This window comes from Artemia sp. Qi Xiang Cuo, chromosome 7, assembly GCF_049724085.1.
Source record: "Artemia sp. Qi Xiang Cuo chromosome 7, ASM4972408v1, whole genome shotgun sequence".
In the NCBI taxonomy this organism is placed as follows: domain Eukaryota; kingdom Metazoa; phylum Arthropoda; class Branchiopoda; order Anostraca; family Artemiidae; genus Artemia; species Artemia sp. Qi Xiang Cuo.
The window spans coordinates 17,170,041-17,189,080 of record NC_142800.1 but is presented as its reverse complement, the minus strand read 5'-3'; the positions used below and the strand labels follow the sequence as shown (position 1 = coordinate 17,189,080).

At 34.4% G+C, this 19,040-nt stretch overlaps 1 protein-coding gene across 1 annotated transcript; it reads right to left on the bottom strand.

The window, feature by feature from the left end:
* Nucleotides 1-4,686: 4,686 nt before the first annotated feature.
* Nucleotides 4,687-15,430, bottom strand: LOC148950014 (serine/threonine-protein phosphatase 2A 56 kDa regulatory subunit epsilon isoform-like). Its single transcript, XM_089091406.1, has 2 exons — nucleotides 14,996-15,430; nucleotides 4,687-5,385 (listed from the first exon to the last, which is right to left on the bottom strand). The coding sequence occupies exons 1-2, from the start codon at nucleotides 14,997-14,999 to the stop codon at nucleotides 5,165-5,167; spliced, it is 225 nt and encodes a 74-aa protein (XP_088947532.1). The 5' UTR covers nucleotides 15,000-15,430; the 3' UTR covers nucleotides 4,687-5,164.
* Nucleotides 15,431-19,040: the final 3,610 nt, after the last annotated feature.

Below are 19,040 nucleotides of genomic sequence, written 5' to 3'. Positions count from 1 at the left end.
AGACGTACTTTTCTGTTCTTCCAAATGTTTTTCAACTGCGAAAAAGCACCCTAAGTCTTTGGTATTCTACTTTTAAAATCTTCAGTGCTCCCACTGTCTTTACTAACAATAATAACTAGGTAAGTGAAGCTGTCCACCTGATCAATCTTTTAGTTACCCAACTTCACCTTTTCATCTTCACATATTCCTAGTTTAGAGGCTTAGTCTTCATAACATTTATTTTAAAACCTATTCTAGCACCCTTAACTCGCAAAACCTCAAAGAGTTCTGTTATTTCACTCATATTTTCATCTAGGATGCCTAAATCATCAGCATAATCTAAGTCCAGGAAAGTTTTTCATCTTTGATTCCGAGTTTCATTGGATTGCGAGTTCTCCCATTGGCTTTCCTTTGATTGCTTAAATCATCAGCATAATCTAAGTCCAGGAATTCTTTTTTCTCCATTTGATTCCGAGTTTTCCCACTTCCATCGCTCTTTAAACTAAGTCACTGCCTTTCCTTTGCTCCTTAAGACTAAGTCAATAAAATGACCCATATAAAGGGGGATAGAACACAACCCTGAATAACTCCTGATTTAATATAGACCAGATGCTAACATCATGTCCGTCCTGTAGATAGAACTATTCGCTTTAATGTATTTGTCTAGTATACCATACAAAGATGAGACCTTCGCTAAAGCCCTTCCATCAATAGAATCGAAAGCTTGCTCATAATCTATAAAACTGAGGTTTCATTTTATTTATTAATACTAATTTAAATTTTTTAATGTTTGACTTTTGGGACTTTATAAATGCTTGCTATATTTTGAATATAGATGAAAAATTTTATAAGAAAAAAATCATAATAGAAAGAAGTCCATATTTCACCCCTAATGGTGTGTCCCTGCATGTAGGTACATTCCAAATGTGGGTTTCGTTTTATTTGTGGATGTGAAATATTAAGAAATTAAAAAATGAAATCATTGGCAATGTGAGAGACGGGAACAAATGGGTAATAAATGTGTTCAACAGCTAATTTTGTTACACTAAACTACTGGGCTATTGATAACACATACCACAGCAATAACCATTCAAATTCTTCAGGGTATGGAATTTATTAGTAATTGTGAAGTATTACAGACTATCCTTGTACTTGAATATAATTGCATTGAATAGGTGATCTTTTATAAATAGATGTTGTTTCCATTTTGTGAACCTGTGGCTTCTGCTTGGAACAAATATTTTATTTTTCGAAATATATAATCCTAAATATGTCAAGAACTGATATCAGGAGTCTTCGAAAACCCTTTGACAAGAATAATTGGCCTGAAACCTCCCAAAAATGGAATTGGAGCGAATAAGAAACTGCATCATGGGAATCTCCATAGCCGAAAACTTCATATAACAGGATTAGATGTGTTACTCTTTTTTTTTCGCCGCTAGTGCGGCACTGACACATCCTAGAGAGATGTTTAAGGTATCATTTAGTCAAGTAAAGTACGAAAATTGAAGGTTGAATCAGCCCTGGCATGGGTATCTTGATCAATGTCAACTAGGAGGGAAATGAAGACGTAGCTTAGCTCTAACACGCTAAAACGCAATCTTGAATACCGATTTATCTTCGTGTCGACAGGTGAGGTAGCATACCTGTACACAGGAGAGATAAGGTGTAGATATATACTAAACTAGAATTTCTGGATTGATCTCGTTCGATTAGGTGCAGATGTCTTAAAGAGCGCATTTCATTGCTTAAATGCCCTAAATGTGTATGAGCCTTCACATAAATATAGAAGTGGGTCTGGGACAGGGGGGAGACGAGCTAATTTCTCATTTCCTTTCATTTACACTAAAAATGAATAATGATGCTGTGGGCTAATACCTCCCTTAATGTTGCAGAGTTTTTTTTGCTGTATTGTTCTGTCTAAAACTGGACTTTCATTGCAAGACTCTCTTCAGACTGTTAGTGAAAGGTTTGATGAAACGTCAATTTCTATTTTCTATTAGCATATAAATTCAACTCCTTCACTTGAGCTTTCTCCTATTGTGCCCGTCCTCATTTCATTGTTCAAGCGTCAATATAGACAAGAAGGTACATAGCTCGGAATTGTATTCGTTAATTGGAACTTTATCCTTCTATTTATTGACTTGATGCTGGTTCAACCTTTTTTCTACAACATCTTTTTTTAAAAAAAATTTGTGTTTTTTTCGCCCGAAAGCCATTAACAGCTCTCTCCAACTATGTCTCGAAAAGTTAGGTAATTTCACTAATATTACTGCTAGGTCACTGTTTTCTACCACCAACAATTTTTTAGTAGGATACTCGACCTACAGCTTCAATAAAGTGTAAATATTTTTAGTCAAAAGAATGTCAAAATTAAAAATTTAATTTCGAAATTTTGAAAATTTAAGCTCTCTATGGCAAACTTACATTAAACTTAGAACGTTCAAATTTCACTTTTTTCGTTTTGAAATTAAAGGACTTAGAAAACACATGGCAAAACTTCTTTTCAAAACAAGGCCCTTTTTTTTAAACTTCTTAATGCATGTGCTTATATCTGAAATCATACACTTGAGCGCTGACACTTGTTTCAACTACCACACTAAAGTTGAAAGTAGGCTCTCTCTTTGATTGTTTCAGCTTGTTGGTTATTTTTACAACGTTTCATGCACTTGTCACTTCATATGTACACACATAAGAAATGGGAGTGGGTGGCTAAATTATCTACCAATTTAACATATTAAAAACAATAGCTACGTCACAATTTTTTAGAGGTAAAGGGCTACTTCACAATTTTTTAGAGGGAAAGGGCTAATTCACAATTTTTTTAGAGGGAAAGGGCTACTTCATAATGTCCCCAGAACAGTGGGATTGTTGCGAATCAAATTTTGCTATCTGTATTTTATATGTAGCCTATTTCTTTATTATTAAAAAAGGTTTGATTAAATACTCTTAACCTCCATTTTAGGAAAAGGAAATTTATTTATAAACTTTGATAAAAAAAAGTTAAGAAAAAAACAGCACTTTTAAATCACATTAACACACACACACAAAAAAAAACAACTTTAAGATAGTCATACACTGCCTTAACGGGACATGAACATTTTATAAGATCAGTTTCAAAATCTGATCGAAAGCTTTTCAATCTTTTCACAAGTTTCTCGGCATAAGGCCATGAGACATAGACGTTTCTAGTCCATGTCGGAATCTCGATCAAATATTTTAAAAATACAAAGAAAACAGAATAGATTCGTTGGCGTTCTGTCGCGAAGAAAATATCGCCAGACAGGAGTCAGAAAAAAACGCACAGAACGGACGCACAAGGCACGGCACAAAGAACATATTGAAAAACCGACCTTGTTTTTGACAAATTAACACCTGCCTTTAGCAAGTCATCCAAGTCTTTCTCAGTTTATGCTTCAGAGAACTAATTATAAGTTTTCTTGTAGTTTTAATAGATAAACATAAGGGAAGAGCAAAATATAGCAAAAGGGAAGTACCGTACCGACCTGAGCAATGGCATATTGGGCCCGATCAGCTTTCAAAGGGTTCACAGAGGGTCCAATTTCGTTTAATCTAGTATGACCAGCATCTACAGTAAATTATAACGCCCGAAAGTAATCAGACATAAGGAGACAGGGCTAGATATAGGGGGGGGGGGCTAGTGGGGGTAAGCACCCCAAGTGGCATATCCAGGGTACAGCATAAGAAGAATATTTTTGGTCAAAAATTGCAATATGGGACGGCAAAGTATACATATGCCCGGAGCATGCATAATGTGAAAGCACCATTTATATCTAAAAATAAAGATCCACATCCCAGTCACTGAATACCAAATAAAGTCTAAGTTGAATAAGCCATATGAACATTTAAAAAGAGCAGAAACCAGAAATCCTGGAAATGTATTCTGCCAGATGATTGGCAGTTGGAACGCTAGAATCGATAATCGAAATAGAGTATCGATTTGCTTTTCTTCGAACTTCATTTATGAATTTAGTCTTCAAGGCTACTGAACCATTCATACTTAATTTTACTAAAATTAAACCAAACTAACCCAAAACTTTACTAAAAATCAAATATTATTAATAAAATCAGATGCTTTTTAATTTTAGATTTTATGGCTTGGATCCAATGGCAATGGCTTCATTAAACTTAGATAGGTTATACGAAACTTAACTAACGTAGAAAATGACATCCATGCGTAGTTATGCAATTTCTGGTCGTAGCCTGCACAAAACTAAAAAAGAGACGTAGTTTAAAAAGGAGCAAAAATCAGCTAAAACACGTGAACCAAACAGCCTAAGAATAGGGTAGCTTACATTTTAATGTGTAGTTGTCATTGGGACTCAACAGATTTTTCAATTTAAAATTTATAAGGACAAAACCGTTGTAAAATTAAAACTAATTAGTTTTGCTCATTTATTTTCACTACTAATCGCTGCAACACTGACAAAAATCTGATCCGGCCTTACAACCATCATAGTTCGTAAAAAATACATAGTTCTGAATGAGACTAAAACGGAACTGGAATATCCAGTTGTTCTAAAATATGTTTTAAATTTGCCTTGAAATCAAATCTTCTATACAAGTTTATTTTTGTTGTTGTGCTGAGGATCTGTATTTGATTTCTATTTAAAAGTAATTGACAAGGATCAAATATAGTCTGAATTATCTCTAATCATGTTGATTCACGAAGAAGGCGACAGTCCATATTTATAAGATTGTTGAGCAAATCCACACATTTGTATATAACGTAGACGCTATGGCTTTTTAGCCCTACTTGAATTGTCTTTAAGACAATTATTCGGTTTTCTTTGGAATCTTGTGTTTCCTAGGCTATTTTACGAATCTCACTCTCTAATATAGGCTGGTGCTTATTGCTTGTAGTCTTCAGCACCAAAGCTTCTAGTTTCGATCTCCTCTTTAGTCGATTCTCAAGGTCTCGCCGAAGTTCTTTTGCTATTCTACAATTTGATTCTTTGTATTTTTTCCAGCCTTTTAAAGCCAGAGCTGTTATAGCCATCGTGGCTAAACCACCAATTGTGCTTCCAATCACTGTTAAACTAAGTGGATCAAGCATAATCACTTCAAAATTTTCTAAATTAATGGTATCAAAGCCTTAGGAATCTGAATATAAGGTAAAAATAATGTCACAGGATACAAATACAATGACGTCAAATTAAAAATCTCACTGTACAAGAGAGCAGTACATCCGAATAATTTCTGGATAGGAAGGTTCAGTAATAACTCCTCTGGCAGTGGCAATATGGTCGACAAGTTCACTCAAGGCTACTCTCTTAATTTCCTTTCCCTTTAAATCAGCAACAGGGTCCAAAATGTCAAATCCGAAACAAAATTGGTGCAGCTTTCGAATAAACAGTTCTTCCTGTTCTTGTAGATCAGCATCTACTAAATAAATTACGATACAATAAATGAGCCGATAAAACAAATAATCTATTAAGCAAAATAAATGAAAACAATATATGTACGGTCTTATGAATAGACTTTAAAGCAAATGCTTTGTTTTTAGATTAAATGAAAAAACAAGTTTTTATAGCTGAAAGTAAGGAGCGACATTAAAACTTAAAACAAACAGAAATTTTTTAAATATCTCAAATTTAATAAAGGTTCATATAAGTACACATAAAACTAAGTATTTGAATCGAAATACTCCTTCAGAGTACTCATTTAAGAAAAATAGATTTTTTTAAAAATGTATAAAAGAAGGCAAACAATTATGTGTTTATATTTTATCTAGCCAGCATAAACGGGTCTCTGAATTCTCAGTTTGAATAAGCGGAATGGCATCGAATTTTTATCTTCAAACATTTACTAATGAAAAGTTGGAAAAAAAGTGGTAATTCACACCCCTGGACATGGAATGCAACTACAATATTATTTCAGAATTGCTCACCTTCTCCATACCAACCAGTCACAAAATATAGTTATGTTTATGGATAGGGGCTGTATATATCTATCCATAAAATCGTATATACTGTTATTATATACCGCTGAGGATTTTGTACGGTGTTGTATAAGGTGTTGTCATAGAAACTTCAAAAAAGGCTCATTCGATTGGAAATTGAAAGATATAGTGCCCTTTTTAATATTCAAAAGTGTTTGGAGGGCAACTAGCCCCCCCCCCCCGCCCCTACGCCCATCATTCCCCCAAACACATCCAATCAAAATTTTGAGATAGCCATTTTGTTCAGTGTAGCTGATTTCCAGATAAAAATATATTTTTAAGGAGGACACTCCCCCACAACAATCAGGGCAAGAGTTTTAAGTTATGCTCTGGGGGCATATAAGGTTTTTATAGAAGGCGTTGTCAAAGAAACTTCAAAACAGGCACATTCAATTGGAAATTCAAAGAACTAGTGCCCTTTTTAATAGTTAAAAGTTATTGGAGGGCAACTAGCCCCCCCCCCTCACGCCCATCATTCCCCCAAACACGTCCAATCAAAATTTTGGGATAGCCATTTTGTTCAGCGCAGTTGATTTCCACATAGAAAATATGTTTTTGAGGAGGACAATCCCCCACAACCCTCAGGGCAAGGGTTTTAAGTTATGCCCTGGGGGCATATAAGCTTTTTATAAAAGGCGGTGTCATAGAAACTTCAAAAAAGGCTCATTTGATTGGAAATTCCAAGGGCTAGTGCCCTTTGTAATAGTCGAAAGTGATTTGTACACTCTAGTGATTTCTCACGCATGCCTTTTCCCCAAACACATCCAATCAAACTTTTAAGACAGCCATTTTATTGAATGTAACTTTAAGTTCTCGAAATTAGGTCTTTGAGGAATACAACTCTCCCAAAGCCCTCAGGGCAAGGGTTGTAATTTAAGGATTCTTCGAATCCTTCATATTATTTCTTATGGAAGGGATGCTCGTATAAACTTTGGAGAGGGCCCATTTGATTGAAAATTGAAACTTCTTGTTCACTTTTTAAGAGTCAATAGAGATCGAAAGGCAACTAACCCCTCCCCTTCCTCCACGCTCTAAATGCATCAGATAAAAATTTCGAGATAGACATTTAGTTAAAATAGCTCAAAGTTCTGATAAAAAAAACTCCGGTGTCGACACAGCCCACCAGGGCCCAGGGGTAGGCGTTGTAAGTTATGCCCTGGAGCGTAACTTATTAAGGCGGGTTTAAAACTTATGGGAAGGGGCTTTGCAAGGGGAAAACACATTGGAAATCTATTATGGTTATCCAAATATAAGGTTAAATTACATACTCTCTGATGGATGCAAAATTGCTTTGGAACACAAATTCCTATTAAGGTCAATTCCAAACAGTCGTGATACCTTTGTGTCAGTAAGAAAAATGGTCTAAACCCCCTTATTGGAGCTATTTTCTTCAATCCAATCATTGTTGTCAATCGCTGTCCACAAGTTATGCAAGCTGTCTATTGGTTATACATAAGGTTTTATCAAAGAGGTAATCGTATAGACTTTGAAAAAAGTCTCATTCGAATTAAATTGAAAGCTCTAGATCTGTTTTTTAAAGTAAAGAATAATCGGACAGTAAGCACCCTCCCCTTGCCAAAATAAGCTTGAAACTTTTTGCAATCAAAAACTAAGAAAAATTAATTAAAAAAAAAATCCGAAAAATAAGTTTTTCAAATAAAAGTAAGGGTCATTTCAAGCTTAAGCTCAGGAGATACAAATACCTGTTAAAATACAAAATCAAAACGACCAGAAAATACTATTAAAGAATCAATGAAACCCAAAACAAACAGAAATTAAATAAACAATCAATGCGAACAAACATACAATATATATTAATGTAAATGAATAAATTAATCTTAAAACGAGTGAAACATAATTTAATATGCAAATCAAGTTTGAATCGAATAAAAATAACTACAAACAAGAGTTTGGGCATCGTATTACTGCAAAATCCTAAAACCTACTGCGTCATTGGTGCTTTACTGAAAACGAATTATATTAAAAACGTTTTCTTTTGTACTTAATAATGAAAATAAATATTAAAATTACAGTACAATTTTGAACTGATGAGTTTTTAGCAATTAATATCACTATGCATCAAATATTCAGTGTAATTTATTAGTTCTTTTCAAGATTGGTCAAGACAAATATAGTTTCAGTACAAGCAAAATTTGGATACTGTCCCCCTTCTTTAACTGTAAAAACCTAAAGCCTTCTGCGTCATTGGTGCTCCACTGAAAATGAATTACTTGTATATTACAAATTTATTATTTTCTAGTTCTTACAGCATTGAAAATGAAAATAAAAATTACAGTGAAAGAAAAATATTGAACCGATGGATCCTTAAACAATTAATATCATTATATATCAAATATTCAATTTGATTTTGTTTATATTTTCCAAGACTGTTCAAGACTCATATTGTTTTGCCATTTTTTGGAACTAATCGTGTTAGTTTGTTATGAAATATTTTATGGCTTCTAGGCATTTCTATTTGAGCCGAAAACTGCACCACAAACTTTGTGGAACATGCATTTTCTTGCGTGAAACACCAAAATATAATAAAATGTCAAGTTTCGGAGTGTTCCACCACTCGCAAGCAAGTACCATTGGTATTTTTGAACAGGCATGGTCAATTTAGGGGGTGGAGGGTAGGCTAATTCTCGTAGCAGCCCCATTCCGTCGTGGTATGGTTCACACTTCCAACACCTGGCGTCCGAACTATCATATAATCTACCAAGCATACAACTACCCCAAATCAGTATCAATAAATGAATAAAACCCAAAACGGACAAAAATTAAAATAAACATTAGAGTCAAACTCAAAACGAGCATAAATTAAAGTGAGTAGGGTTCAAAACCCCTATGCTTTCTAAAAGCCAGAATATAATTTGTAATTTACTGAAAAAATATTCAAATGAGTTTACTGAAAAAAAATTTGCATTGTCAATTTAATATACATATGCTGATATTTATTCCCTAAAATCTTAATTAATTTTTGATTTCTTAAATTTACAATAGTGAAAATATTTCAGAGAATTGTTTTCAGTAGAGCGCCAATGACGTAGTAGGTTTTAGGCTTCCACAGTGATACGATACCCAAACTCTTGTTTGTGGTTATTTTTATTCGATTCAAACTTGATTTGCATAAACAATTTAAGTTTCACTCGTTTTAAGATTTATTTATTCATTTACATTAATATATTTTGTTTCATTTATACTTTAATAGCAAAATATTTGTTTTCGTTTTAAGCTTGATTTTCATATCCAATCTAAGCATTACTCGCTTTAAGATCTATTTATTCATTTATATTATTACTTGTTGTATGTTTTTTGCTATGATTGTTTATTTAATTTCTGTTCGTTTTGGGTTTCATTTATTCTTTAATAGTAATTTATGGTCGTTTTGAGTTTGAATTTTAACAGGTATTTGCGTATCTCCTGAGCTTAAGTTTAAAATGGCCTTTACTTTTCTTTGATAAACTTATTTTTCGGAAAGTTTTTTTTCCCAAAACGCAATCAATACATTGTGTCAAAACTGAACGAAGGCAGTTGAAAATTGCAATGGAGTGGTAATTTTTTTTCCAGCTCCAATTAAAGAGACAATGGACCAAAATCACAAGAAATGTACTTACATAAAATAAATCGACTCAATTCAGGAAAAAGTCACCTGATTTTTTTTTTAATAAATTAGCTAAAAAATATTGTAAAAAGATTATTTTAAACAAACAAAGAAAGATGGTATTCCTTGCAACAGGCTGAATTGAACCTCAGTACCGGTTATTTCTAAGCACAGCTTTATCCACTACACTGTCACAAGGAAAAACTATAGGAAGTTCACAAAATACATGCTATGGATAAAAGAGGTAAGTAACACGTCTCTGAAAGAAAAACTAATGACGCCAGTAGACTACTGGCGTCATTAGTTTTTCTCTACGAGTCATTCATAGGGTTGGTGATACTCAGTGGAAAATCAATTACAGCACCCCCTTTCATCTCTAATATAAGCGAAAAAGGCCGAATCGAATTCAAAATATTAACACAGTGGGCAATCTCCCCAACCAGGGCACCTGGGGTAGCTCACCCTATCATCCCCACCCCTTAGAACTAATCTGCCAGTAGTAACACACCAAAATCGTATAGCTAGATATAGCCTATATAGCCAAATCACCTCGAATGATTTTTTTAATTTAAGCTTCCACAGTTTTCGATATTTTGCTGAAAGCTCGGTAATTCCTCAGATTCCATATATATTTATATACTTACTGTTCAGGGTTGTAGCTGTAGTGACAACCCAGTAAGAAATGATCACGTCCCATAGTAAAAATACAATAGCCCTTAACTCCTAAAAATAGAGTCAGATCAAAACAAAAAGCATACTATTAGAACAGTATTGTCCGAAACTACTGCAAAAGAAAATTACAGTCCTTTGGATTGAATAGCAAAGAAAATAGATTAACTTAAAAAAAAGGAAAGTGGCTGGGACCACGATATTTGCATCGAGAGCATATTTTTTCCCTTTACCTCCTCCCAAGATAGCTGGGCACTTGAACATCATAGAGAGCTGTTTAAGGTTCATTTTAAAGGAAATTGCTGTATCTAGTGTTTTTTGTAATTAAATACTTAAATTAAAATCACTGTTTGACAAAAAACTGTTTTTTTCATATACTAGATTACTATATGATGAATTTCGTAATAATCGTAGGATATATGACGTCATGATACCCATAAGTTATATTGAAATAAGTCCTATTGGCGCCTTTATGCCGTTGAGTATGTCAGTGTAATAAATGTTACCTAGAAAAAAATTTCGGGAATAAAAGGGCGTCAGCAACCCACACCCCCCCCCCTAATATAGGCACAATAAAAAAATAATCCTAGGAACCAAGAGATATTAGATTGCCCCTCCGCAAAACAAAAAAAAAAACCATTCTTTATTTTTCTGTAGGTTCTTGGGGTCATGTATCATAGGCAGCGCGCCAGTGCTGCTTAAGCACAGAACGATGTGGGCACAATGTGTTTTTGTCTTTTTTCTCCACACCCGTGCACTTCGTATCAAAGGAGGAGTTGTCGTAGAAACTTTGTAAAGGGCTCATTCGATTGGAAATGGGAGTGGCTAGTGCCCTTTTTAATAGTCGAAAGTGATTAGAGGGTAACTAGCCCCCCTCCATGCCCATCATTCACCCAAACACATCCAATCAAAATTTTGAGATAGCCATTTTGTTCAGCGTAGTTGAATTCCAGATAGAAAATATATTTTTGAGGAGGAAACTCCCCGAGAGCCCTCAGGGCAAGGGCTGTAAGTTATGCCCTGGGGTTATATAAGGTTTTTATAGAGAGTTTTGTCGTAGAAACTTGAAAAAGAACTCATTCGATTGGAAATTCAAAGGGCTACTGCTCTTTTTAACAATCGAAAGTGATTAAGGGGCAACTAACTCCCCTTTCACGCCCATTTTTTCCACAAACACATCTAATAAAAATTTTGAGATAGCCATTTTGTTCAACGTCTTTGCAAATTCAGGAAATTAGGTCTTTGAGGATAACCCCCCCCCCCACAGCCCTCAGAACAAGGGTTGTAAGTCATGCCCTGGGGGTAAATAAGGTTTTTTTAGACAGTGTTGTCATAGAAACTTCAGAAAGAGCTGATTGGATTGGAAATTTAAATGGCTAGTTCTCTTTTTAATAGTCGAAAGTGATTGGAAGGCAACTAACACCCCTTCCACGCCGACCATTTCCCCAAACACATCGAATAAAAATTTTGATGTAGCCATTTTGTGCAACGTAGTTGAAAGTTCTGGAAATTATATGTTTTAGCAGGACACTCCCCCCCCCCTCCCACAATCTTTAGGACAAGGGTTAAATTTGTGCCCTGGGGCATATATAGTTCTTATGGAAGGAAAGCTCGCATAAACTTCAGAGAGGCCTCATTTGATAGGAAATTGAAAGTTCTTGTTCACTTTTTAAGCGTCAAAAGACATCGGTCAGTAACCAGCTTCCACCCTCATACCCCGTTTTCCCAAATGCATCCGATTAAAATTTTGAGATAGCTATTTTGTTAAAATAGTTCAAAGATCATATAAAAGAAATTCCAGTGTCGACAAAACACCCCAGGGTCCAGGGGCAGGCGTTGTAAGTTATGCCCTGGGGGCATATATGGGTCTTAAGGTCTAGTTCACTTTTTAAGAGTCAAAAGACGTTGGAGGGCAACTAGCCTCCCCCCCCCACACACACACACCTTTTTCACCAAATGCATACAATAAAAAATTTGAGATAGCCAATAAGGAACTGGACAAATACTACGGTGAAAGTGCCTAAAACTTTTTTCAATTTAAAAGATTTTTGTAGAGGCCCTGTGGCCTATTAGTTTTGCATTATATTATTATTATTATTATTAAGTTATAAACAGCTCAAAAGTCAGGTAACAAAAACTCAGGTGTTGTCACAACCTCCCAGGGCCTGGGGACTGGCGTTGTAAGTTATGCCCTGGGGAATTTATGGCTCTTGTAAAAAGGATGCTCGTATAAAATCCAGAGGGCTCATTTGATGGGAAATTGAAAATTCGAGCTCCCTTTTTAATAGTCAAAAAATTTCTGAGGGCAGCTAGCCCCCCTCCCACGCCTTCGTGTTCCAAATCCATCTGATGAAAATTTAGAGACAAACATTTTGTTAAAATAGTTCAAAGGTCAGATAAGAAACCCATCCGCTACAAATTTTGAGATAGCCACATATTTAGAAATTGTTCAAAAATTAGATAACAAAAACTTCCCACTCCCCCAGTGATCGGAGGATAGGCGTTGTAAGTGTTGTCCTGGGGGCGTATATGGTTCTTATGAAAGGGATGTTCGTATCAACTTCAGAGAGGACTGATTTGATTGGAAATTGTAAGTTCTAGTTCAATTTTTAAGAGTCAAAAGATATCCGAGGGAAATTAGCCATCATATTCAGCATATCAAAAACCCTACTGTAGAGGTTTCAAGCTCCTATCTACAAAAATGTGGAATTTTGCATTTTTTGCCAGAAGAAAGATCACGGGTGCGTGTTTATTTGTTTTTTTCTCTTTTTTCCAGTGGTGATCGTATCGACCCAGTCGTCCTAGAATATCGTGGGAGGTCTCAATGGATTGGAAATTAAAAGTTCTAGTGCCCTTTTTAAGAGACCAAAAAGAAATGGAGGGCAACTAGGCCCCCAATCACGCTCAGTTTTTCCCAAAGTCATCTGATCAAAATTATGAGATAGCCATTATTTTAAACATAACTGAAAATATGATAAATATGTCTTTAGGATGACGTAATACCCCGAAGTCCCCGGGGGGAGGGCTGAAAGTTATGAACTTTGCCCAATGTTAACATATAGTATTGGTTATTAGGAAGTATACAGACGTTTTGAGGGGGATTTTTTCTGGTAGTTGGGGGGTGGGTGGGTTGGGGGTGATGGGGGAGGATCTTTTCATGAAGGAAGTTTTCATGGGGGAAGGGAAATTGCTATGAAGGGGGCGCCGGAGTTTTCACCATTACTTAAAAAAAGATCAGAAATCAAATATAAAAAAATTTTCAACTGAAAATAAGGAGTAACATCAAAACTTAAAACGAACAGGAAATATTACGCGTATGATTGGGTTCACTTCCTAGTTAGTACCTCGCTCTTTCAGCCAAAGCTTTTTTAGTACTTTCATAAGAGCTATTTATTCTAAATAACGGCCTTTGTGATTAATTGTTCATTCTTAAAGGATTGGAACAAAATTTAAACTTTAACTTAAAGAGCGAGGTATTGACTAGTAGACGAGCCCTCTAATATGTCAATTAAAAATATATGAATATAGAAGGTCGTTACGTAAGTTAATTCATAAGTTACGTATATTTACTACTAATAAAAACGGTCGTAAATAAAATTAAACAAGTTTCGAGAGAGTCATTTCACCAAATAAAAGTAAAATTAATATACAAGTTTTGTTTTAATTATTCATGTACGGTGAGCCAAAATCAAAACCTGCATTAATTCAAAAACGTTCAAAAATTAAACTAAAAAAATATATTTTTTAACTGAAAGTAAGGAATGACGTAAAAACTTAAAACGAACAGAAATTATTCCGTATATGAAAGGGGCTGTCCCCTTCTTAACGCCTCGCTCTTTGCGCTAAAGTTTGACTTTCTCACAACTCTTATTTTTTTAAACAATAAAAAACTTTAGCGTAAAGATTGAGGCGTTGAGGAGGGGACAGCCCCTTTCATATACGGAATAATATCTGTTCGTTTTAAGTTTTAACGTCGTTCCTTACTTTCAGCTAAAAAAAACTTATTTTTTATTTAATATTTGAATAGCCAATTCCATGTTTATCATTATTTCCCACAAATAATGAGCCTAATTATCCTTAAAAAAACATTGTAACATTCATTGGAAAAAATGAGAAAACATTACAGCTAAGATAAAACAACAATTACTTTCCCGTGAGGCCTTATCCGGAGGAGTGGGATAACCGAATTTGAACCCCTCTTGAAATTTCGCAAGCCCATCACGACCATCACGCCCATCACGCATTTTCGCAAGCCCATCACGTTAATCTTTATATCTAGAGACAAATTGCACAGCCCTTTAAAAACCAGGTTGATTTGAAAACCAATGCCAAATTTTAAGCCACTAAAAAGAACCAAGAACTATGAGTCATATGATTTTGCACAAATAGTACTTTTCAGGGCCGTATTCACGATATTCCGTTCGAAAGCGAAGTGCAAAAAAAGATTATTGATCATTATGGTTTCTGTGGGCAAAAATTTTAAGGGAGGAAGGATTGAAACCTGGTACCCCCCACCCCTCCCTGTTCCTCTGTGTTTTAGTAAGAGCATTATCTAAGCTGTGAATCTCATTTGGCAATTTTTAAGCCAGTAAAAAAATTAAAAGTTATATTCCACCTGATTGATTCTTCTATGTGGAAATTCAAGCCAGTAAAAGAAAAAATGAGTATGAGTTACGCGATTTTTTACAAGTAGTCTATCTGTTTCTCTGTATTTTTAGTAAGAACATTACATATTTAGAATGCATTTAGAACAAACCACTAAAAAAGTCAAAAAAACTTACGCATCGAATAATTTCTGGATAGGAAGGTTCAGTAATAACTCCTCTGGCAGTGGCAATATGGTCGACAAGTTCACTCAAGGCTGCTCTCTTAATTTCCTTTCCCTTTAAATCGGCAACAGGGTCCTGAAAGTCAAATCAAGACTTTCACATCCAAGAGCAGCACATCCAAATAATTTCTGGATAGGAAGGTTCAGTAATAACTCCTCTGGCAGTGTACGTCGAAAATCTTTCACCACAATCAAGTTAATACAAGTAAACTTGTGCAACAAAAACAATTTAAAGGTTAAGATTGTTCTAAGTAAGGTTGTATAAATATCCCACGTATTAGTTGCTGCTTACAGGTTACTGCAGGTTACAAATACAATGACCTCAAATTAAAAATCTCACTGTACAAGAGAGCAGCACATCCAAATAATTTCTGGATAGGAAGGTTCAGTAATAACTCCTCTGGCAGTGTACGTCGAAAATCTTTCACCACAATCAATTTAATACAAGTAAACTTGTGCAACAAAAACAATTTAAAGATTAAGATTGTTCTAAGTAAGGTTGTATAAATATCCCAGGTATTAGTTGCTGCTTATAGGTTACTGCAGGATACAAATACAATGACCTCAAATTAAGTTAAGATTGCTCTAATGTACAGGTTGTATAAATATCCCACGTATTAGCTGCTGCTATAGGTTACTGCAGGTTACAAATACAATGACCTCAAATTAAAAATCTCACTGTACAAGAGAGCAGCACATCCTAATAATTTCTGGATAGGAAGGTTCAGTAATAACTCCTCTGGCAGTGTACGTCGAAAATCTTTCACCAAATCAAGTTAATACAAGTAAACTTGTGCAACAAAAACAATTTAAATATTAAGATTGTTCTAAGTAAGGTTGTATAAATATCCCAGGTATTAGTTGCTGCTTATAGGTTACTGCAGGATACAAATACAATGACCTCAAATTAAAAATCTCACTGTACAAGAGAGCAGCACATCCAAATAATTTCTGGATAGGAAGGTTCAGTAATAACTCCTCTGGCAGTGGCAATATGGTCGACAAGTTCACTCAAGGCTGCTCTCTTAATTTCCTTTCCCTTTAAATCAGCAACAGGGTCCAGAATGTCAAATCCCAAACAAAATTGGTGCAGCTTTCGAATAAACAGTTCTTCCTGTTCTTGTAGATCAGCATCTACTAAATAAATTATGATACAATAAATGAGCCGATAAAACAAATAATCTATTAAGCAAAATAAATGAAAACAATATATGTACGGTCTTATGAATAGACTTTAAAGCAAATGCTTTGTTTTTAGATTAAATGAAAAAACAAGTTTTTATAGCTGAAAGTAAGGAGCGACATTAAAACTTAAAACAAACAGAATTTTTTAAATATCTCAAATTTAATAAAGGTTCGTATAGTACACATAAAACTAAGTATTTGAATTGAAATAATCCTTCAGAGATTACTCCTTCAGAGTACTCATTTAAGAAAAATAGATTTTTTTTAAAAATGTATAAAAGAAGGCAAACAATTATGTGTTTATATTTTATCTAGCCTGCATAAACGGGTCTCTGAATTCTCAGTTTGAATAAGCGGAATGGCATCGATTTTTTATCTTCAAACATTTACTAATGAAAAGTTGGAAAAAAAGTAGTAATTCACACCCCTTGAGTTAACCACGGACACGGAATGCAACTACAATATTATTTCAGAATTGCTCACCTTCTCCATACCAACCAGTCACAAAATATAGTTATGTTTATGGATAGGGGCTGTATATATCTATCCATAAAATCGTATATACTGTTATTATATACCTCTGAGGATTTTGTACTTATTTTGGGACCGCACATAAAATAATATTATGCTTCCAACATTAGTTGTTAATAAATCAAAGCTTTTACAGGACAATTTTCTTACTTAAAGCTAAATCTGAGCCAAATTTCAAATTTTTGTTCTCAACAGACTTATCGAGCTTTAAACGTATGAATTGAATATCTGAAAATTTCAAGATTTAAAGAAATTTCTATTAGAAATCTACCACAGCTTGAAACCCTGAGAATTTTTATAACCGGTTCCATAATAAGTACAAAAAACCTTCCTCCAACAGTCCCCGCCCCTAGATCAATCTCAACCTCTCTTGGCAGAGCGGGTAACATGTGACAAGTTTCGGCCCAATTGGTAAACTCGCTTAGAAATTAATACCAGACAGACAAAAACTACTATGGTTATTTTGGTAAATTTATCTGGTATATAACCATATATACGTACAAAAATAATAAACACAACTATTTGTTTTTTTAACAAGTATTTTGACTCATATACTTAAATTGAAGCGCATACCTACATGTATCTTTATTATAGTTCGTATTTTACGACGATTTTGGTCTTTATTTAAATGTTTTAGGATGAATAGAAGATGAGATAGTAACGAAGAGCTCTAAACTGATAGGACTCTAGACAGACAGAACTAGCTGTCAAAGGAAATATTGTTCACCGAGATATTAAGGTAGACATTGACCATGCAACAAATAGATATGGCGGGAGTAAAAAGAGAAAAATTGACTTTTTATCATAAAACTGTGAATTCTGTAATTTAAGCAAAATATATCGAACTTTAAAAAGTGGAAAGATACGCTACATTGTTATGAAAAGTAAAATTTTGATTAGTAAATTTTGAGATTTCATGGGATTATTTTTAAAAAGAAATAATGATTAGTTAATGTTTAATTGCCTATACCTAAAACCCTTGTTTTAAATGTCTTCTACAGTTTCTATCTCTGTCTTCTATGTTTCTTGTTACACCCCTAAAAGAACTAGTATTTAATGTAGAATCTTTTACGCATATATGATTGTATCTTAATCCTCATTTTTTACTCTTCATTACCATAATAATTACTAAACGATGCAATATATTGAGACGACAGGCTAAATGAATTAACCAAAACAAATAGTCAAAAAGAATGCACGACTCTAAAATATGGTTCAAGACCATTTTTTTTTTTTTTAATACAAAACTTAACTCACTCGCTATAGTGGTCAGTAGTGCAACGGCTAAAAATTACGCAGAACATATTAAATAGTTTTTTTGTAGATGGTGAACAGCGTTTTATTCTTTTTATGGCAGGGTGGTATTTATAACTTACCATTTTTTGTGTCAACATTTTTACATCATTTTAATTTCAACAGATTTATTAGAACTTTAACCCTAACCAGATCTTAGATTAAACTTACAACCCTTTCCACTACCTACCTATAACGCACAATTGTCAAGGTTCCCTTTAAATTGCTGGTATTTCTGTTCTTACAACTTTATCGGAGCAGCCTATTATGCGCCCCCGCTAAATAAAATCCTGGATCCGCCCCTGACTAAAATACTGTCTTACAGATATTTGCTTTAATATTCAGCACAAATTTCTTTAAATCTACAAGGTATGGACTACAATGCCTGCTGAAGAACCATTATACATTTGACTATAAAAAAAAAACCATAAATTTTCTCATAGTCTTCTCACTCCTTATTATCTGGGGGTGGGCTAACTATACCAGTTTACAAATAAGATCCTATTTTACTAAAAGAATAATAAAATAAAGTTGACCAATACATTAATGGTGTATATTCTTATGTTACTGCTAGAAAAAAAGAAAGTCGACCAACACTTTGACGATGTACATTCTTGTTTTACTACAAGAACAAGAAAGTCGACCAACAATTTGATGATGTACATTAATGACGTAAGGGAGCCGACCGACAATTTAATGGTGTACATGAAGTTCTAGGTTGTATTGAGTCCACACAGTCCTCTTATTGACCAAATACAAGGCCTTGAGTAAAACTGCAAACGATTTCAATAGTGTGAGAATAACTTTTGGATCTTGTTAGCAAGTTAGGACAGCCATTAACCAGCTCAGATCCTTTTAAATTTTGTATATGGTAGGCTGCAATGCCGCACTACAGACAATTTATAGGCTTAGTCTACTCTTGTGCAAGGTCGTACCCAGGATTTTTTTTTTGGAGGGTATTTTACTCAAAGGTTTTTTTTTTAGGGGGG